General features: G+C 40.6%; 1 protein-coding gene and 1 long non-coding RNA gene across 2 annotated transcripts in view; both read left to right on the top strand.

The window, feature by feature from the left end:
• The first annotated feature begins 6,077 nt into the window (after nt 1–6,077).
• The window catches only part of PRKAR2B (protein kinase cAMP-dependent type II regulatory subunit beta), an 83,029-nt gene continuing 66,101 nt past the window's right edge, over nt 6,078–23,005 (top strand). The window contains exon 1 of the mRNA XM_032106440.1: nt 6,078–6,598. Coding sequence (XP_031962331.1) covers nt 6,271–6,598 — 328 coding nt within the window. The 5' untranslated portion in view covers nt 6,078–6,270. The remainder of the gene's footprint in view (nt 6,599–23,005) is intronic.
• LOC116442863 lies at nt 7,675–22,554 on the top strand. Its single transcript, XR_004239668.1, has 3 exons — nt 7,675–9,390; nt 9,538–9,539; nt 22,048–22,554. It is a non-coding gene; the product is annotated as an uncharacterized LOC116442863 (long non-coding RNA).

Below are 23,005 nucleotides of genomic sequence, written 5' to 3'. Positions count from 1 at the left end.
TGATAAGAAAGACTGATGTTATTCTTTTCCATAAAGGTGCTACTAGACTATATAGACTGATATTCTTTATCACTTAGATCATATAAGCCTCTTCTATTGAGCATAGCAACAAGTGCTTAGATAAGGCTGAGAGCTCTCCCAGTCTTTTCACCTCAAGACATTTCCTTCAGCTATGAATAATTTCTATGTCTCTTTTCTGCATGTCACCTACTTCTCCATATTCTTTTGAACATAATGAACACTAAATCTGTACCTTTTTTTTTTTAACGTGGTCTCAGGAGTGCTCGTACAGAGGGAAGATCTCCCATTCCTATTTTCTATCTCCCTCTTGAAACAAGCAGAATCTCGTTAGCCCCTTCCTCTGCAGAATTATAGCAGAAATTGGAGTCAAGCTGTTTCTCCATTCATGCCCAAACTCTTTTAGAAGCGCTGCCTTCCATGATAAAGTCCTACCATTCTGTAGAAACATCTTGCACTCTTTCTTCTGAAGTCAATGACTTAATAAGGAGCTTGTAGAGTAAGATTTTCTTAAATGGACAAGTCATCCAGATCACTCCATGCTTCCCTGAGCTCAGTGACATCACTGCTCTACTGGGTTTTGTGTCATCAGCAACATTTATACTTGCTCCCACGTGATTGCAGGAGGTGTTGAACATAAAGCAGCCTACTGTCAATTCCTGGGGAACTTTTCCATCTGATGATGATTTTCTGTTGTAAGCTATTTGGAGAGATGTCTCTGTTAGCCATTTAACAGGTTGTCTGACAGTATATAATGCCATTTTTATATAAAAGAGTAGGGCATCAAACAAAGTAAGATCCTCAAAATAGATGAAGTCTGCTACATCTACACTGTCATTTTATTTCATTTCTTTTAAGATGAGAAGGTTTACTTCTAATGACAAATTCAGCACTCACTATATTGACTTTAGAAACTCTAGTCACACTTTTCTGAAATTACAGGTGATTATGAGAGCCCACAATTGAGGCACATAAAAAGGAGCAACTTTTCTAAGAGACAGTATCCTGTAGCTCCTGAATATCAAGGACTACAAACACACAGATTTCAATGGAAAATCAACAGCTGTGCATTTACTGAATAGTAACACTTGTAAACAAGCTTGCAGTAAGTCCACAAAGCTCATACTCCCTGGAAAATACAGTGTGGGTTAAAAAGGACTAGGATGAGTGGAAAAGCAAGGGACTTGCGGTTAGAATATGTGATACTCTACAATTCTTTTGAACATGTTATCTCAGTAGATGAGGTGGATGGAAGACTTGGATTCAGGACCAACGTAAGCCAACCTGAATTTGAATTGCGGATAATCTGATACTCCTCCTCCTGAGCCACCACTTCTGCTCTCTTCTCCCTGACAGCATGATGATTCATCTCAGCACTAATCAGACATTTAATTTCACTGACTACATAGCACTACAAGTGCCAAAAAGTGATACAAGGGGAGACTAAATGAACACGTTGTCTCCATGGTTAGCAGGTGCCCTTGTTGTGGAGAGGAAACTCCTCAAACTGTATTTCTAGTTAAACTGATTGTGAATTGGTACTGAAAATGGGCAGGGGGTACTTCATGTATACTGCTTTGCCGCTATTCTGTTTCTTTCCAGGTGGATTCCTTCCATCCACGTTTTGAACTGGGCTTTCTGTTTGCTCAGGAGAAAACCCTCATTGGCATAAGATAACAATTTTACTTCAGTATGTAAATGGCTACTTGGTTCTTGCCATTCTAGATTTACAGTAGGCAGGGGAGGGAGTTAAGTTGAATCCACAGAACAACAAGCACAGGTAGAGCAAAAGACTATGAGACAGAGGAGATTCAATTGAAGGAAGAATCATAGAAGAATGTGTTTCAAGACTTGATTAAGACATTATAGGCACTAGTTTCTTATATTGTTTATGGAACCAAACATTTTTCTGATAAATAGATTTGGGTATGGTAATGGATTTTGTAATACAATAATGGTGACATATCATTCTAATGAGAACAGGAAAGTGTGAAACTATGGATCTGCACAACTGCAGTTTTGTTATTGCTGGCAAATTCATGGCTGAATGATTGCCATTAAAAACAGTTAGTAAAAATATTCTGTGAGCCAGATTTGCCTAGTAAGCCAGAACAACTTGAGAAGGACAAAAAGAAAGTCAATACATGTAACATTTTAAAGGTATTTTGGAAGATCAGAAATTGGTACATGATTATTCTTATGAACTGTGGTTGTTCCAAACTTACAAACCAGCTGTCACTTGATCAAGAGCCAGCTAGAAAAAACATTACCATATAACTGAAGAGATTTTGAAGCAAGTATAAAACATGTAGGGATTTGCAGGTGTCTTCTGAGCAGCAGCTTTTTAGTCATGCAGTATGCAAAGTGCATCTGCATTTAAAATTTCAAAACCCTGGACAAAAGATTTAAGATAACACAAACCAATGATCTTTTAACCACAGGAAATATAGGGAGCAACATCTCCCGAACACAAGCGTGAGTCTTTTCCTACTATGCTGCATTAGGTAGAGGGCCAGGCTTTGCCCTGTGTTTCTCCAGTACAATTGTCCCAAGACAACAATATGAACTCTTTCCATGGAGAACCACTGCTGGGAATTACTAGGCTGCCAAATTGAGAGAGACTGTTGCAGATGATGAGGTCAGGATCTCTTTCTCTGCTAGCTGTGCAGCTGCTCCAAGGACACAGTAATTACAGTCCCTCTTGCCTGCAACACCGTAACAAAGAGCAGGATTTAAAAGCCCGTACTCCACTAGTGCGCTTGCTAAAGTTACTTTCCACAGGGGAGAGAGGGCTTTACCCTGGCTTACACCCCTGATGTTCAGCGCACACTTCTGCCCCTCTGCACGGCACCTACGGCATTGCAGGCTTAGCCCGGGCTCATCAGGAGATGGCTGTTCGAGAGCATGTCTTCAGAAGGACTGGAGAAGAGTGTTCCTCTCAGGCAAAACATTGAAAGCTGGCAGAAAAAAAAAAGGCTTATAGTTGGATGTTGGATGGACTTTGACAGGCAAAGTTTACTAAATTTACTAAATTTGCATTTACCCTGGTAAAGACAAGTCTTGAAAGTCTGACTCTTCCCTTTGCACTCTGTTCATTGTTCTCCACATGATCAGAAAAGGTCTCATTCTCTGAGCTCTGGCAAAGTATTCCCAACCACTGTCTGAAGCATGCTGCCTGGAACTGTCCTGTGGGAGGCACAGTGCTTGCTATTTCTCCCCTGTTAGCTCTAATCTCCCCGTTTTTCACTGCTGCAAACCAGGTGAAGGGACAAGAATGACATGCAAAGCAGATGAGCAGTGTGTTATGAAAAGTGCATCTGTTGGCTGGGAGGAGAGGAGACAACAAAGTCTTTAGATTATTTCCTTGGGAATTGTGAGGGGAATATTCTGCCCAATCCTTTTTCAGTACAAAAGGATTTCTGTAGGTTGTATATTCTCTTTCATTTCAAGAAGATATTTACAGCTGAACTAGAATGGCACACAAAAATTAGTAGCAACTAATAAAACTCATTGGAGAGGTGTGAACCAATACTCCATCTAACTGTTCACTCTGCTAGACATAACATATTTTTGACAGCTGTCCTCCTTATGAGGATTTAAAAGCAATTTAAATATCAATACAAGGTCTTTGGAACAGAAAGCATCTGAGGAAACCAGATGACACCAACTTGAACTACAAAGTTTGCTGCCATCCTTTGAGATACACAAAATTCGGGATAAGTTTCACTGGGCACAAACATTTTGGGCTGTTTTGAAATTCTTTTTTAAAAGAAGCATTCTTTAGAGTTCTGCCACCTAGGAATCTCTTATTCAAATTATCCCAGTTTTGCATAGAAACATCAAAGGCTGGATCTTGAGGATGTCCTCAGAGAAGTGATCTCATTTTACATCTGGGAGGATGGGAGTCTCTGACAAACAAGGGGAGTCCTTGATTAGATGGCAAAAGACACTGTGCTGCTAGTAAATTCCTAGAAAAAAAGACTGCCTTGTCTGGCTAAGACAAAACCTCAGGGGTGACAACCCTTCTAATCCTGGAAGACTCCATTAAATGGAATATTATATGCTCACAGAACACCTAGTGCCTGGAAAGCACTAATTACTAACACTTCCCTTCCTGGGGGCTTCCTCAAAGCTTAGGTATCTCTCAGCCTGGTCACAACCAGATCAACCCTCTCAGTGGTGTGAGAAGGTTTTTAAGCTCCTAAACTTGTGAATGAGCCAATCTGGCATTTCTAGCCAACCCACCCTCCAGAGAGACTAAGCTATGCAGCTGTCCATGATGTACAGGTGTCAGCTCTCCTGCTGCACTTGATTCTCAGCCATTTTAATGTATGTGGCTCCATGCTGCACCAGCAGTGCTTCCAACAGGCAGCTGTGATCAGGGTGTGCCAAAACTGGGGCATGGCATGAAGTGGGGGTGTGCTGGCAAGGCTGGGAGCCCCCTGGACGCTGCAGCAGTTCTTAGAGTCTGATGACAGAGCAATCTTCTGCAGTCCAGAGAGAACTCGTGGTCTGCCCCCTGATGACTTAGCTTGACCTTGAAGAGGTTCCTCCAGCAGGACAGTGCTAAATAACAGTGAATTTAACTTCAATTAAGTACTAGTGGCTAGCTGTAGGCTTTTCCTGCACAGTAAAATGAAGCCACGAGATGTTGCTCGAAGGTATTCCACAGCTTCACTAGCAGAGGTGTCTCCTGCCTGCTACAGGGCAGCAATATCACCCACGCAGGCATGGTTTACTCGCTTCACTAATTTGCCTGGTCTATAACACTTTGAAGATACAACTTGTGAACGAAGCTCCATTTGAAAATACACACACAAGGAGAACTGGGTTCCACTTGGAAATTGACTCAATTTAAAACTGGCTTTGAGATCCTTATCTGTGTGAAAACTGTCATAGAGATTGCTGTATTATGCTGTCACATTATTTTTTTGAGGTCAGGTGTTTCAGTATCTTGCTACTACAAACTCAGATTTTGACTGCTGATCTTACCCTAAGCCCTTATGAAGCTCATTGCAAGGCCATTTGACTAATGCTGAATGTTTAATGAAATCAATTATCAAACAGCCATGTTGTCCCAGCCTTAGACGTTTTAGCAGTTAATTTGCTTGCAGCACAAAAATAAGACTCCAACAGATCTTTCTGGAACCCCAAAACGCTGGCCAACATTCAGAGGCGATTACAAACCAGGGGGAGATGCAGTTTTCATGCATTCAACAGACCTCACTTTCAAGAAGTGTTTAGTGAAGCATTGAAAAACATGGCACCCGTAATTGCTACTTACTCTACTTAAAACATTTAAGCTTCCTGGTGATGACAAGCAGCACCCACTTACCACTGTGCTAAGTAGTCTCTGCAGCATGGCTTGGAAGAGAGTCTATGCTGAGCGTTGGCACTCAGCAGTGTTTAAATTGGACTTCTCCCCCATTTTTTAACAATTGTTTCTTTCTCCAGCTAAATTTTTTGTGGACCTTAAACAACCAGCTGGCAAACAGGATGCTCTTGCTAGCACCACAGCACCCCTCCCATCCTAAATAATATAGACGAATATAAGTAGATAGCACATCTATGCGTATGAATGATGTGGAGAAGAGCTTTAAGGTGATGCATGGCCGTGAAAAAGCACAGCAGTAATCGGCTATGAAATGCTACATGCACTGCGGTCCTTCCCTGAGCGGGGACATGTCCGCTCATCAGGAATCCCCGCTGGTCGCCAGCGCGGATGCCTGGACGCCTCCGCAGGGAGAAGGCACTCAAGGCTTGGGTCCCCGGGAGCCCCGAGGTGGCGGGGGGCCGCGATGCCCGGCGAGGCCGCGCCCCGGCAGGGTAGCCCGTGCGGGGGCAGAGATGCCCCGCGCTGCCCCGCCGTTCCCTCCGCGCCGCGCCGCCGGCTCCCGCGCTGTGGCGGGCGGGGCGCGGCGGCCGCAGTCCCCGGCGGGAGGTTGTCATGGTTTCCCGGGTCACATGTGCGCGAGGTTCCCCCGGCGCGGGGGGAGGAGGCGCCGCCGCCGAGGCTGCCAGAGCCGCTGCCCCCCGCGGGCCCGCCCCCCGCCCGCTCCCACCTGCGCCGCCGCCCGCCCCTTCCCGCTGCCCACGGGCGATCCGCCGGGCGCGCCTCGTCCCCCGGGCCGCCGACCCCCGGCCCCGGGCTCTCTCCCCCTTCTCCTCCTCCTCCTTCTCCTCCTTCTCCTCTCCCCTTCCCCTCTCCCTCCCCCTTCCTGGCCGGGCTGTGCCCCCCCGGCCGGCCCCGGCATGAGCATCTCCATCCCGGCGGGGCTGACGGAGCTGCTGCAGGGCTTCACGGTAGAGGTGCTGCGGAGCCAGCCCGGGGACCTGCTGGAGTTCGCCCTCCAGTACTTCGGGCGCCTCAAGGAGGAGGCGGCGACGGCCAAGGCGGCGGCGGAGAAGGAGCCGAGCGGCCGCAGAGCGGGCACCGGCCATGACAGGGGCACCCAGCCGCCGCGCCGGGGCCCCCCCGACGCCCGCGGGGTCAACTTCGCCGAGGAGCCCATGCAGACCGACTCCGAGAGCGGCGAGGACGAGCAGCCGCCGCCGCCGCCGCCGCCGCAGCAGTTCCCGGGTAAGGCTCCCCCGCCTCGCCGGCCCCGGGAGTGGGGGCGGGGGGGCTACTGCAGCCGCCCGGGCTCAGGTGCGCGGCCGGAGGGATGGGGGTCCCGGCCCGGGCCGCTCGCCGTGTGGGGAGCCTGGGGGTCGCAGGGGTGGCGGGAGCGCGCTGGCCTCGGTGCGCGGACACGGGCAGCGGGCAGGGACCGCCTGCGCTGACGCCAAACAGCGGAGCCCGCGGGAGGTTTCCCGTATCCCGCGGCAAACTTTAACCTCCCGGGCTTTCCCTTGTTCGGCGGTGCTGGGTATTTGGCATACAGGTAGCACCAGCTGCCTCGCTTGTAGCGTATGAGCCTGTAACAGTCTAGCAAAGATCTGTATGTTTCCGTTTTATAAGAGCAGAAGAGAGCAAATCTGCATTCTGTAATTAGTAGGTATGTCTACCTTAGAAAACACCTCTCATGGGCATGTTGCTGTATTCATGCACTTGATTAAGCATTTTACGTAGATGTACTTTTATGTGTTTTAAAAAGTAGAGCACAATTTAAAGATTTCTTCCTGAAAGCCAGGGTGAAATTTTCTGCGTTTAGAAGGGCCTGTGGAACAAGTGTTGCTGTGACAGCAAAGAACGTATGCAGTATCTTTGTGTTTGAAGGTAACACCGATCTGCACGCAGCTAATGACACCTTATCTTTGTGTGGCTGACAGGTTTTATTTAGAGACTGTGTCAATCTATCTGCTGGTGTGGGTTATGGGACGGGTAGGAGCTCTCTCTGAAGAGTGCGTAGTGCTTTGCCTTTGTTCCATGAGCAGGCTGACTGAAGGGTCAGTCAATACGGTTAGATGGGGAAGAGGAAAGCATCCAAGCATCTTTATCTTTTTTTTTTTTGAGGATAGCTTGAAGTGGAAGCATATCTCATCAGATCGTCAAAGCAGTCATCCCTCCGAGTCGTGCTGGAGGTAGATTTACTTAGCAGAGTACAGGAGGCAGTTGTTTGCTTGTTGAATATCAGTGCATCTAAAATGATGTGTTATGTGCATTTTATCAGGAAACGTAGATAAACAAGTAGGCGTTTAAGAACTGGGTAAGTTTTCAAAATGCTTCGTGTTACCCCATAAGACAGTCACCATTCTTTTCATCTGTTCTTTGCAGCTATACCCTCATGTATTTAATGAGAAATCGAATCTGTCAATCAGATTCCGCAGATTTATGTGGCAATTTAAAACTCTAATGCTGATTGTGACATTAGTAGAAGTTTGAAAATTTGGTGTCTTTGAAAACTGAAATGGTTATAGTATGGAAGAAAAAACGTATTTATTATCTTAATTCACTAACACTAGGTGTGTTTTTTCAAACATTAATTATAACACCAAACAATCTCATTGATAAATGGAGAACTGGAATGTTGTATGGAGGGAAGTGCAGAAATGTAGTTTTATTTATTAGTATGTATTTGTTACATACCTCTAACTTTACAAGGTGCTTTAAGAAGCTTTCTAAGCTTTTCTAATGAATACCTGTAATCAAGATTCTTTTGACAGTCTTTTTGTTGTGATTGTGAAGAGGGAAAGCCGTTATTGTCAATATTCTCATTAAGGGACATGCTAGAATCTCTTAGTTTGACTAATTGATTTATTTGCTTGACAAAAACCCTTTAAAATATCACATTTTTAAGCTTAATATATTTTGACTGTTTAATTGTATTATGATTTGTAATTTCTGTCAGTTCAAATAATTATTAATTAAAAGAAACAAAAATGAAAATATTTGTGAAGCCATATGAAGGTTAGTAAGAAGTAACTCATAGTAAATGATTACTAATAGTGTGCTTGTGTATGTGTGCATTATGCAGGAGTGTGTATTTTAAATTCAAATTTTATGTCTTCTCTGAATATATTCTTTTAAGGTAACAATGCATCCACTCAGCCTTTTGTTAATAACTGGAGGCATAAAGTATTCAAATATTTGTTTAATGGGTTTAAATACCAATTTAAAAGCATATTTCTTTTATGCTTTTGCTTTCTGTTTCTAGAAGTAGCAATTCTTAAGAACTTAAGTTTGGGGCAAATTTTTTAAATTTAATTTTTCCTTTTGCTTTTATGAATGATTAAACTGCTTCTGTATAGCCGATTTGTCCTGTTTGCATCCTTAGGAGAGGACAAGAAATTTGTAAAGGTGATGAGCAGATGTAAAATGAAAACCCCTGTGAAAGAGGTCAGACCTGGTGGTGGTATCTTTTCTTTGGTAAAGCACTACACTTGAAATGTCAAACTGACAGTGTTCCTCAATTAATTCAAACAGAGCATTGTTGAGCTCTCAGTCTAAATGCTCCAAACCCTATTTTTTCCCCACTGAATATTTCTAAATACCTACAAGCACTGCAGTTGAACTCTTTGTCAGTATTAGTTTTGTCCTTGAAATGTATTTTGGAAGGTACATGAGCATTATCCTGTTTCAGAAATGATGAGATGAGGCATAAGCTGTGTTAAAAAGAAAAAAACCCTGTACTGGGGATTAAGAGTTACACGTGAACCTTGAATTAAACTCTATTCAGATCTCTGCTGTGTCCATTACCTCAGGTGCAGAAACCACATAAAGGTAAAAGCAGTTACCTTGTCTGGAGGGACAACTTGTTGTATCGGTGTCGTAGTTTTGAATTGGCACCTGGAGTTAAGGTGACCTCAGAAAGGATATTCTTTATGTTCAGAATATTTAGATTATCCCCTTCAGAATTCACAGTTTAATTTGGGCATGTTTTTTAGGGCTTCTATTTGATTTGTTTGTTGGTTTTAAAAAATATATTAATTGTCCTGCGTGGGTGTATGTCATAGGTTAGCAAGCATAGTCCCAGAAGGGATGTCCTTGCTAAGGGGTGCTTACAGTTTCCTCTGGGAACTGATAGAACCTATCAGCTGGCCAGTTTGAATATGGACAATTCTCTAAGCCACTTAAAGTTGTGATCACCTCTGTGATCCACATTTAAGAATAGGCAAACTCCCCTCCAAGCTCTCTCTCGTTTCCGGCACTGGGACAGGTGGCTGCGGGCCCCGTGTGGGGGCCAGCGGGCCCGGCCAGGCCCTGCTTGGGCCAGGCCGGGCCGGGCCACGGCCATCCTGGAGCCATGGACCTGTTCCACCTGTGGAACCCCCCCCACTGCCTTGCCGTGGGCAGCCGGAGCGGCTCGGCTCTCCCCCCTCTCCACTTCGATAAGAAAAATTCAACATTCCAGCTGCAAAGCTGCAAGGCCGAGGTGAGATTAACCCTTTTATTGCTGTGAAGAGCTGAAAACCTGAGGGAAGAGAGAGAGGAGATGCTTAAAGCTGAAATTCTGTTGTGAAGCTATGATATATCAGAGTGTCCTGTTGTAATTTCATGAAGATCTGGGGGGTGGAGTGTTCAACTTGTAAGCAAAAGCACCTGCGCTGAGATAGGCAGATGCTGACGCAGCTGTAATTTCATGAGAAGTTTGGACAGGGAGAGATGGACCAGATGAGGGCTTTTGCTCCAGATGGGAAAGGAGAAACCTCAGTTCCTAGAGATGCTCCCAGAGATAGTCCTAAAGATGAAGATGATGAAGACCCTTTGCTCCCAGGGAAGGAGAAGGGCCTCTGTTTTTGTTTCTGAACGGCTCAACCTTAAAATTGTACCCCAAAAAACTTCAAGGGTGGACCCTCGAAAGCAGTTGCAGGAAAAGCTGCAAGTTGGGGGAAGGGACTCACATGCAGGCAGAGAGACTCCTCTTCCTAAATGGACTGAACGATATTTGGAAGTGGGCAGCTGTCTCGTTGTGATAATGTTTTCATAGCATGAGCAAGAAGAGACTTCTCTTTCTAAATGGACTGAACAAGGTTATTATGGAAGTGGTAAACAGACTGAACATCTTAAGGGTTGTCTTTTCACACTGTCAGTGGGAGAAGGGAGGAAGGTGGGGGGAGGAGGAGAGTTCTGAAGGTGGTATAATTTTTTTTTCTTTTTTTCCCTCTTTTAGGTCTGTTAATAAACTGCTTTATATTCTTTCAAGTTTGGTGCCTGCTTTGCATTTCTCCTAATTCTTATCTCACAGCAGATAAACAGTAATGAGTATTTTGGACCAAACCACTACACTAAATTGGTGTTTCCGCCCGGTTACAGTGTATTAGCATTAACCAGTTACAACTAATTCCTACTAATACTAATAGCAATTACTAAATTGAATAGGACATACACATAAAAATGAGCCCCATTTTAGAAAATTTGTCTAACTTTTAACAGGTCTAAAGCACATATTAAGATTTATTACACTGTGTCTGCAAAATTTGGAGATGTTCAGTAAAGTATTTGTTCTTTTTACAGTGACTATGCTTTTCTTTTGATGTTACCACTTACATGTTGATTTGCAACTTATTTTGGTGGGTAATAACCCATGTAATTTGTAACAGCTGTTTTAAAATATTTGCTGTAGCTAAAAATTAGTATTTCCTCTAGCCTTAATATGAATTAGTAGAGGAGTTTTTAGAGGTAACATTGCTGTTCTTTAAACTCAAAAATTGCAGTGCTGTATGTATAATTTGGCACTACATAGCCTTTGTTTACTTTATTTTTCTTTTGTTTTGTTTTACTTCAGTTTGTTTTTGTGTCTTTCTCAGATAGTGGTGTATTTTAACAGGAAAATACTACAGCTGTCCCTCTCCTCCCCCGTGTGCTTCTGTTGGTGTGTTGGTTGCTTTGAGTTCCTTCTTTGAAAACTTGAGCTAGAAAATGCAAGTGCATATCTCAGCTTAACCCACTGATTGCACCTAAATAGTATGAGATCACTGTGTAGGTAAAACATACATATTCTACATTACAATACCAATTTTAAAGGCATGTCTTTATTTTAGTTCATTTATTCAATCTGAAGTGCTTTACAGATGTACTGTTGATAAAAATTTTGAAATAATAGATAAATTGTAGAAACAAGAGTATCAGAAAAAACTTTGCACACAACTACTTTTGTGCCAGCTTTGTGATGTTAAATGGTACTTCACCAGTTCTGTTAAGCTTTTTTATTGTTTTCTTCCTGAAATTAAAGAAAACCAGAAAGCACTGATTAGTTGGTAACTTTCCTGTAAGTCTATTGTGTGTAGATAACGGGTAGATTAGAGCAGTGGAAGGGGTCAGTGAGAGCAAGAGAGCAATATAAAAATACATGTGGTTCATAGTGGGATATCATTAAATCAGGGGCCATATAGAAAAGCATGTGAATTTCTTATAAATGTGTATATTCAAACTGAAATCTGGGGTATGATGCGTAATGGCTGAAAGCACTGCCATCTGATATGTACTTGGCCAACCTTAGAAATGAAGTTTTAATCATTTCTACAGTCACTCTTTTGAAATACAGAAAGAAATAAAACATTATTTGTATTATGAGGACAAACCTGATTAGACCCAGGCTGGAGCAGCCTTACTGTGGATGCAATTTAGAAGAGACAAGTTTCCAGCTGCAGACGTTGTGAGCATGGCATTGTTGGAGCACTCCTTGGCAAGGCTTTGGGCCATATCTCTTTGCAATTTTCTAGACTATGCCTGCTGTCATTCAGAGAATAACGTGTGTGAAGAGTAAATAATGTGTGTAAATAACTGTTCAGGATGGGTGTTTGGGAAGAAGACAGATTCTGGGAAGGAGAAGAATTCAGCTGCATGAATTGGGTGCCTCGCTCATCCAGTAGGCTTTGGTCAGGGGTTGGCTACTGGCTGCTCTTTTCTACTAGTGTACACAGTCACAAAACCACAAAGCTTTCTATCCTTGCTGTAAGTCTTCAGAATAATGCAGATTTTTGAAATAATGGTTTCCAGTGTTTTTGACAGGAGCAAACTAAAATATTTTCTTTGTGCTAACAGTTATTTTAGAAAGTAAACCCAAGCAAGTTGGCTATTGTCTGTGGGTTTTTTGGTTTTTTTTTCAGTTCCTTAATCTGACACAGATGTTTTAGTCAAGTGGAGAGATTTGCCATCAAAAAGCTTAGTTTGACAAAATTATAAGCAACTAGAAATGGGAACTTGTAATATCTACCATTTAGTAGCCTTTGTAGTAAGGAGTATGGTTCCCTCTCAGACATGCATCTACTTGTGATTGTAGATGAAAGGAATACTTTTGACATAACCACTTTTTAAAATAATAAGTATGTTTAAATTAATAACTTAGTTGAAATTATAGCAGCCTCCACTCAAAAGTATTTATGCATCTGTGCTCAAAATTAAGCATGCACGAGTGGAGGTGTCTCTGCTGGCTAATATTTTGTTTAAGTTTGTGTATTGAAGAGAGGCAGGAGAAAATTCCAAAGAGTTATGGACAGAAAAGTAGTAGAACTATACCAAAAATATTTGAATTTGTCTTCAGCTTCTTTTTCGCTAAGGAGACAATGTAGAGGTGATTTTGGCTGACTGTTCAGCTTGGAAAAGGAGAACAGCATTAATTCAGTGCATATAGGAAGACATAAAATTTCACTGGCATGGGTTTGTAGTGATTGCATTAGGACTTATAACCTGTAAGCAGTGTCAGTACTAACATTTGCACAGCAACTCTCAGTTTTTTGCTTATATCATGTCTGTTTCAAAGGAAAACTTGCTTCCTCAGGAACTCTCTAGGAGTATTATTTCACTTGCTGACTTCATTTCAGTTTTCCAAAGAAACCTTGTATTTTTCTTTCCCTGTGTTTACTCCTGTTTATACATTTAAGTAAATGGAAAAAACAATTTATTTCCCTGCTTGGTGAACAGAATAAAGATTAATCTCTGGACACTAGGAGAGTGTGTGTTTTTAGAATGTACTCCTACAGCATAATGACCTAGTGTTTGTAACCTGCACAGAGGTGCTTCTTGCGTCTGTCAGGAAGTTAAGCTTGGTTTAATACATGTATATCCCATGGTTTATCCCAAGTCTGTTATGCAAAAGTATTGCATTATGTTCTCTCGTTCTGTCCAGTTCCCTCAGTCTGCGTGAAATCTACCTAAACAATCAAATCTCTGCAGACTTATTGGCCTTAGCTGCTTCTGTAAATCTGGAACATATGGTTTGGAAAACACACATTTAAGTCACAAGGTACAGATTAGTCAAGGTACAGGCTGCTGCTGCGCTTCCGATTTTCAGATATCAAAGATGACCTCTAGATTGGGAAATTTCGTTTGTTGGGACAGTGATGAAAGAAACAAGAAGGCAAGGTGGAAGGCAGGACATAGAGGTAGAAAAGGAGTCCGTGTGTGGCAAGGGAAATACAAAGGTAAAAACAAGAGGAAGGAGGAGATACAGAATTGAAGTAAGGGGTGAAAGATAAAAGAATAGACAGCATATGTGAGGGAGAGAGAGCAGGTTAAATTCTCTGTCCTTATTTTTCTACCCAGATACAGCCCTCGTCACCCAAATTTATGTCCTGAACTTTCTACTGAAATTCTGTTTGGCTTATAAATATATTTCAGAAGAGCATAAATGTGAACTTAACTAAAATCAGTGGCCAATGCATTGTATGGATGTTAACTTGGTCATCTGATGCTGAGAGATCTTTGAAATGTTTTGACATGGTCATCTCATATTACCATGTCTGTAGCCTCATAACACTTGTATTTTAATGAAAGTTTCAACTCAAGTTTTTATGGAGAATTCAGATTGTTTTCAGACAATTTCTGTTTTAAAGTAACAGTAGTGGTCATCATCAAGAAAGTAAACAGGCCTATGGGTACAGCTGCCATCTTCATAGGCAGCTAAGAGGGTGCTGATGAGAAATGAAATATTGAACAGTACATAATAAACATGGTGAAACGTTCCTTCTTTTAATGCTTAATACAAGTCACAGTGGTTATTTCACCAACTGTTATTTTAATGGAAATGCCTTAAAGTCATGCTGCAGTGAAACTATTCCCACCCCAGGTTTGAGCTCCTATTGTGAGCTTTGAGCGAGTGTAATTATACAGAAGTTCTGTGCTTTAAAAAGGTGAGAGATTTTTAAAAAGTGAATGAAGGAGGGAGAAGAGTTTGAGAAAAAGAGCCATTAAAAGTGGCTCAGTGTTCTCTGCTGCTGGAATAGGTCTTGACATTCATAATTAGAGGAAGAAGAGGTGATTTTACTTGGGATGATACATTTATCACATAGTCTGTTTGATACTGTAGGTTGTTTTATGGGTGCATAAAAGATGAAGTCCATGTATACGTGAACTACTACATGCTAGATAAAGCTGTAAAAGAAATAAGCTTGTCTATAAGTAGGTATTACTATAAACATCCATCAATTATGGTATTGTTTGAAAGTAGTCTTATGAGAATATTTTCAGGGAAATATACATATTTTTCCTTTTCTTTGGGACAATGGATGATGATACTGGTAAGTCTAGATAGCTTTATATAGGGGTTTTATACTGAAACCCCGTATCCTTTCAGGGAACCTTTTTAGGCTCACCCTTTCATGTGCTGTGTAGGAATGATAACCCATTTACTGCATGGAACTGAACAGGATGTTTTGATCATGACAATTATAAACTTGGGGTTTTATTTAATTTTTTTCATTACTGAATACATTTTTTGGCCTGTAGATCAGTTTTCACTCATAGTACTAAACAAGACTTCGTCGAAGAGGGTGAAATTTGGCTCTGAGTGTGCTTTGTTTTCTCTTCTTTGTTTTACTGTTCTAATTGACTGGTGTTATTACATTTTCCTTGTAGAAAAACATCATGTTTGTCAATATGCTTTTTCATAAAAAGTTTTGAGGAGCTCTGTTTCAAGCTTTTGTGCACTTGGTGATAAAAATAGCAGAAATATTCACATAGAATTTCTATTTGCAGTTTCTAGGTGGTGTAATACACAAATCCAGTTTTAAATCGATGCAGCAAGTAGCCTAGAAGACATACAGTTTTGGGGTTACATCAAAAAGATTATGTTAATCAAATGCCCAGTGCCTCATTCAGTATTTCAAGTGATACCATGTCATACAAAAACATGGGAGGTCTGAAATGACGGGGGATGGAGACAGGCAAGGGTGCCTGAAGTACGTAGGAGTAAAATGCAGATTATAGGTACAAGGTATCCTCAGAATGAACTATACAACAACCATGTGACAGTTTGCCATCCTTTCCATAAATGGCATCCTTTTAGCATCCTTTTGCTGCTCAGAAAAGTAATTTGTGGACCACAGATAAAATTATAAAAATAATTCAAAATTATAAAGAATGGAACAACAAAAAAAATCCAAATTTTAGTCAGCCTTGCTTTATTGTGCTATAACACTCTGGATAATGGAAGGTTGAGTAGTAAAAAGCATGCTGTAACAACAGAAAGTGTTTTTCACTTATGTGTTTGACTCTTAAATTACTCTGCTTAATGAGATTAAGAAAAAAATCATCAGAGCAAGAATTTGAAGCTGATAGCTTGACCAGGTAAAGGCTGATAATGAGAATAGCTTCCTTACACATACTGTTCCAGTTATATGACTGAAGTGGTTTTTGTAAAGCTGGGCTAAAAGGGACAATTAGTAAATATTATGAAGGCTTCCTTAATGGAGGGTCTAGAAAATTGCTGTATAAAATAGATTTTGAAAGGAGAAGTAATGTGGTCTTTCCGGCTCAGTCGTTCCAGATACCATCCTGCTTGTATAAAGATTTTTATAACAGCATCAATCCCTTCTGAATCCCTGTGATGCAGACGTCAAACATGTTTTTATAAGTAGTAGTAGTGTTTTCATATTACAACTTTTTAGCAGACATGTCCATTGTAAAGCATACCAGACAGGAAGAAAAGAAATCCTTGCCCAGCACTGGAAAGAAAACATTCCTTGCAAAGCCTCAGTGTAGACTATAAATAAAAGATGTACTGAATTCTCAGTGTTGGGATGAATACAAGGTGGAACCAAGCATAAGCATTCAGACTTGCCTGCCCAGGAACACAGCCTGAAAGGCTTGGTGTGTTTTCCCATTTTGATTTTAATGATAGTTTGTAATGCTAGTGTGAAAACCAAAATTCATTCCCATCAGTTATAAGGCATTTGCAAGTGTTGCAGGATATGGGTTAACTTGAACTCAAACTCTCCATGACAGCTTTGCTATAGCATTTTTTTGGATGACCTCACGTATGAATATATATTTGTTATATTATCAGACACTGATCTGGTCCTTCTAATCTCTTTCCCATTATTTTTACCTCCGAAATTGTTCCCTTTTAGAGCCTCTCTCTGAAGCTGTCACACTTTTCATTGATGCTGAAGAACTCCATCTTTGGGCCAGTAATTGCCTTTGCTAAAAAATGCAGACTAATACCACAAGTCCTTGAAATACACGTTGTTCAAGAAATTTGCTATTTAACATCTTGGAAATGAATGTCTAAAAGCTGGTAAATATGTTTCAGTATTCCTCCTGTATTAACAATGGTTAATGGGGCAAAAACATCTAATAGAGGGCTGGAATTGTCCTGAGATTTCTTGTTCTCCTCCAAAACAATGTTTGTGATACTCATCACACTTGCAGTCAGAAACAATTACAATATGTGCTATAGACATATATTAAAATTTTATTCAGGCTTCAAACATAATGTTTTCTACTATTGTTATAAACCCCTTTTTTCATCATGAATGAGTTTTGAAAATTGTATATTCTTAATAATTGATGATATTAAACATTAAAGGGAGAGGTTTAATTTTTTGTTCCTAGTTATGCCTAATTTCTACTGAAATTGAGAAATTAGGACCCAGTAGCTTTATTGATCTGTTTCATCATGAGTCTCTTTAGTACTAGACCCAGTCATCATTTTATCTTTAGTTCTATTTTGGGGGTTTTTATTTTCCAGTTTTCAATGCACAGTGCTTTTTCTTTCCAGCCATTTTGTTCAGTGCCTTTGCGTAACATTCAGGCATCTTTCTCTAAAAGCCATCTTCTAGCTGATAATTTATCTCTCTCTACTGATTTTTAATAGGTAGTCTAAACAAGAGAAACTTTGATCTAGCCTTCACCACTACAATATTTAAGCATCTGTGAGGTAATTTAAATACAAAGTTAACAGCCTGCCTTCCTTCCTGTTGCTTCAGCCTACAGGAAATACTGTTTAATGCCTAATGCACATATAAAAAATTGGTTTAAAAGAAGATAGATGGTTATATATTGTTAGGTACTAGTAACTTCAATTCTTGTTAAAAATTTTATCTGCAGTATTTTTCTGCACGTCTCCCTTGCTAAGCTGTCAGTTTTCCCCTTCTATTGGAATGTAGCTGCTGCTGGCAGTTGAGGTGGGAGTAGATGTAGATTTATTTCCATTATCCACCTTGCAAAAAGAAGTAATTTGTTCTTCTGGCTTTGCCTTCTTAGTATCAGGAATAAAATGGAGTCACTGATTTAAGTGCACCTTAGTTTGCTGTCTATCTGGAATATATTGTCATATGAACATGGCTCATCAGTAATTATTTCAGTTTATGGCCTCAAAAAAAATTGCAAAAAGAAGAGGAACAATGTCATACTTTCTTCAAGTCCATTCTTCAAATTATTTCATTAAGCACAGATGCAGGGTTTGGAAGGCATAGGGAGACTGGGAAGTCTTGGGATCTTGGGAAGTCTAATCAAAGAACAGTTCGAGCTTGTGAGAGAAAGTTAGGCTTCCCATTCAAATATGTAGGTGTTTGTCCTCTGACTGTTTTTGGAAATTCAAGGAGTTTCTCAACAAGAACTTCTGTGAATACTGCTAGAACGACCTGAGTTTCTTGCTACTGCCAAAATTGGATGTCATTGATCCATTTCCACGAAAGAGATATTTCCTGCGAAGGTTATATGGAGCACAAAAGTACAGCAATGAGTTGCAACCTACTTCTTCCATCTCAACCTTCTTTTGGCTGAAAGATCTTTCTCATGCACTGGAATAAAAAAACAAAAACCAAAGAAATGACAAACAACAAAAAGAAACAAATGGTAGTAGGAGACAGTAAGAACAATTCCTGTTTTTTACCTTTTGTTGCTGTTAAGAGGGTATCAAGTGTTTCATTTTCCTTCTTTTCTTTTTCTTTTTCTGTTTTTTTTTTTTTTTTTACAGTATGTGAAATTAAGAAGGTTGCTTGACCTGCTCTTTATCCAGAAGCTCAATCATGGGCTAAGATTCATTTCCCTTGTTTTGAGATAAAGTATTATTTGTGTTCTGTTTTACAGTAATGGGAGATAAATCACAGAAATGTGTGTGATCACCCTTCTCAGTCAAAAGGAGTCAGATTGATATTTACAATTCTAGCATGACACTCACTGTCTCCATGGCTGTAACACCACATAACATAAAACCATCTGGGACTGAGCTGATGTCAGGTGCATGTATAGGCCTTTCAGAACAGGAGACAAGTACTCTTGGATCCAGATCAATGTAGCCTTGGTGTCAGCCTGTACCTCATTGGGGCTTACTGAAATATGCTTTTTCCTGTTAGAAAAATGTTTTTGTGTCCAACTCTGAAAGAATTCTGTTACTATAGCATCTGGATCCTTGGCAGAATCAAAACTAAACATGTAAATGAGCTTCAGAAAGACATCCTTAAATCCTACAGGTTAAGAATAGTAGTGCTTCTCCCTAATAAAGCAGGTGATTTATTGCCTCTTCTAGCTTGGAGGTGACAGACCCAAGGTCCCTTTTCTGGGAGCTGGCCTGTGGTCCCACCCCTCAGGAGGGGTCTGTCCCAGAAGGCACTGTTATAGGCCCCCACTGGCATGGGCACAAGCAGGGCATCATTCCACTGCCATGGGGATATTCAATCTTCAAGCAAAATTATTTTTGTTCTTTTTATGAGCCTAGAGTTTTCTGTGCTTGCTAAGATGTGTTTAGCTTCTGAGAAAGCAGTTATCATATGTGGTTGTGGTCAATACATTGCAATCTGATGTCTCACCTTTGCCATCTATTGCAATGTCCTTTTCAGTGAATTTCTTTCTTTTTTCTTTTCTTCTTTTTTTTTAAAGTTTTGATATTTAATTTGCTGAAGTTATTACACAGTTGCTTGTGAAAAACTAATAAAACTGACTGTGCAGCTCTGAACATACACACTGGCACATGCCTTCTTTGTTTCTTTAAATCATAGTGTGAATTTATTCCAGCACTCTGGTTGATTGGTATGGATTCAGTTCAGTTGGAGTGAAAAAAATCCAGCTTGATGGCCTGAAAGGGGCAGTGGGTATATGGCATGGAGTGTGTACTGTACCATTGCAGTGCTGAGTCTGATTCAGAAGAAGAGGATTCTAAAAGTGCACTGCAGTGTTCAGGTGGAGGAAGCACCTGACTGGTTCAGAGCCATCTAATACTGATGTTGTGAGTGTCTAGTACTGATCAGCTGGAAGGTCAAGACTGAATCTATGTGACCTATCCTTCATGGTAGGTACTAGTTTGGTATCAGCTTCTATTTTTCACAAATTACTGGAAACTCCTTTCCTTTGAGGCTTTTCTCATTGTTAAATTCAGTTCAAAATTGTAGAGCAAGTTCAGTTTTTTCTTTTGTTAAGGAATTTGTGTATCACTTGAAAATGAAATTGCCCTTGCTTGTTTCCAGTGTTTGAATGGCTTGTGCTGAAACCAATTTAAAATTGGCAGACCAGGTTCTGTGGAACAGCACTCTTTCTTCCTAAATATCCAGAATAGAAATGTAATTGCTGCGACACTTGGAGCAGTTACCCAACTGTGACTGACACTCGGAAAGTAACAGGAGCCTGGTTATTGCTGAAAACTATTACTTAGATGTTTTTGTTTTGTTTTCATTTGGAAAATGTACAAAGATCAGAATATAAACATGTGCTGTTTTAAAAATGTAAAGGCAGAGCCAATAAGATGTACACATTTATTCCGGAAACCCTACTTTATATTTACTTCTGGCTAAGAACTGACATGGTTTAAATTGTGTTCTGCATTCCAGGACAAAACAGTTTATAGAGCTGTAGAGCTACCTTTTTTTTTTTTTTTTTTTTTTTTTTTTTAGATGAAGGGATGAATTTAGCTTTTGTCTTAGCAAGAGCTTTTAATGCAGTACATTTTAAGTAGAATTTTTTCCCCCTGAAACTAGCCTCATGCCTTTCTTGCACAAATTCTGTATTAGAGATTGAATAGTGAATAGCTGCAATGTTTTCTAAGGGTAACTTCTCCAAGTGTAGCTATTGTTTGACGTGGGATTCTGTGTTCCTAGAGTGGGGATCAGATGCATATAACCGACTGTGCCTAAGGGAGTGGAAAGAAGAGTGAAGCTTTGTAGTCTGTAGTTGGAAAGTTACATAAATTCCAGTGAGAACGTGACGTGAAATTTGGCACAGGATACAAAACTGTCACTTTTTTTTCTGTTTGTATCAAAAGAAAGTTTAGTCATAGGTCTCAGTTTTAAAAAAGTATTTTTGGTGATCAGTAGTTTTGATATCTAAGATAATACATATTACTTTCATTTGACTGCTGTTTTCTATTGTTCAGATCCTACATATTTTATGGAAGTAGTTTGATTTCTAAGTAACTCTTTGTTTTAAAAGCAAAAAGCAGAATTTTGCACTGGAGGTGTGAAACAAATGAAAGAGGCATGTTAATCAGAATTATTGGCGTGTCTGTAAAACTGGGTAGTGTTCATCTGTAATACTTCCAGAAATTTTAAGGTCATGATACAGGAACACCTACAGTGCCTGTGAATCTATATGCTTTAGAAAATACATACATGTCTGTTTTTAATAGAATGACCTGATGAAGCTCTTGTAGTACATCAAATTAGTGATAAAAACATCTTAAAATGATTATATATGGTGCAGTATGGCAACTAAGGGTAACTTCCCATATCCCACCAGTCATAAGAGATACTTAAAAACTGTGGGGAAAAAAAATCTATTTTAATACCCCGTGGATCTGGATGAAGTCTGGAAAACAAAGGAATTTGGACTGAAGGCTGAGGTTTGATCTATTCTAATCTCATGCCTTGATAACTATCTTTTAAGGAAGAAGAATTGTCCACAAATTAAAAATAGGGCTCTGAGAGTTAAGACAAATTAGGTTAAATCTTCATGCATGTCACAGGCGTGCTGTGCATCTTTGAGTAGTTTGCACTGGTGCCTGTAACTTGATGAAATGGAATATTTTCCATTCCCAGCTTGCAGCAGTAGCAGTATGTGTGCGAAGGGCTGTGAAGGGCTCATGTACCATTGTTTGCCTACAGTACTTGAAAAACTTTTATATCTTAGAAGCCAGGGCCCAGCTGATGCTAGAAGTTAAGAGATTTTTAGCTGGTGCGTCATTTTTTTCTGGCCAGATATAGAAAATAATGGGTCTGTCTTTGAAAAGTGCAGGAATACATGAGCAATCAGCAAAGCCCTTGTAAACAGAGGAGACTTATATGGTTTGGTTAGGCTAGATTGCCCTTCAAAGTGTAACAAACTGAGAAAGCTTTAGAGAATTTTGCCATTGTCCTATGTAGATTATATCTGGGCCAGCTTGATTTCTTCCTGGTTTTCCCACAGAAGAGTACTGGTAAGATTGTTGGTAACCATAGCTGTAGGAGCCCAGAGTGCAGAGAATATTTCTCTGCCTGTTTTGAAGGGTTTTTAGCCCCCTGAGCAACACTGTTTTGACCTTTGTCCATGGAAAAATTGCCAACTATCAGACAAGAACTAGAAAATACAGTGGTGTGAATTAGATGATAGACTACTGTGTAAGATTGTCACAGGGTGAAAAATTTAGAGGTTTTGGGCTTCTCTTTGTAGTAAATAGATAAGAGTAAAAACTATCAAAATGGAGGATTGTTGTTGTTCTCCAAACCTTCTTCATCTTCTTCTTCTTCTTCTTCTTCTTCTTCTACTACTACTCCATATTCTGCAGTAAAAGTAATTTGGGATGATTGGACAAAAAATTCCGCAGTTCCTGGCTGTGTTGCTGAATAATTGGTAGGAAAGTGAAAATAATATACATTTTTAGTAACCATTGGTTAAATTATCTTTAAAAGGCTGTGTAAATCTTGATAATTGGACACTTTTCTCCATTCTCTGCTCTGTGTTATGTTTGGGTCATGCTAGTGACTCTTTTTCTCTGATAAGACTTAATAAACAACTATCTAGCAGCAGTGAAGGCTGAAAGTCTCCGTTTGTCTCTTGAACTAACTCCTGGCAAGGACTTTAAAAACTCTCTCCCATCAGGAGAGATTTGATTTATGCCACGGGCTGTGGCACGTAGCTTTGTGCTCTAGTGGAAAGAAGAGCATGTCCCCAAAAGGGCATGAACCCTCTGCGGAGTGCGGGGCAGAGACACAGGGCACACTGCAGATGGAAGTTCTGCATGAGCCTCAGGGAGCAGCAAAGGCAAAGCTGTTTGCCTGGCCAGCAGCTGCCCCAAATGGGATCAGCCTTTGTAGGGAGTGGGACATGCTGGGGATGGCCTTGGAGAGCTGCATCCCCAACAACCAGTCCTTCTCAACCCAACGGGCACCAGCTCAGCCTTACAGGAAGGAAATGCAG

Source organism: Corvus moneduloides, chromosome 4 (assembly GCF_009650955.1).
Source record: "Corvus moneduloides isolate bCorMon1 chromosome 4, bCorMon1.pri, whole genome shotgun sequence".
NCBI lineage: Eukaryota > Metazoa > Chordata > Aves > Passeriformes > Corvidae > Corvus > Corvus moneduloides.
Note: the sequence above shows the minus strand (reverse complement) of the source record. Positions and strands in the feature narration are given on the sequence as shown.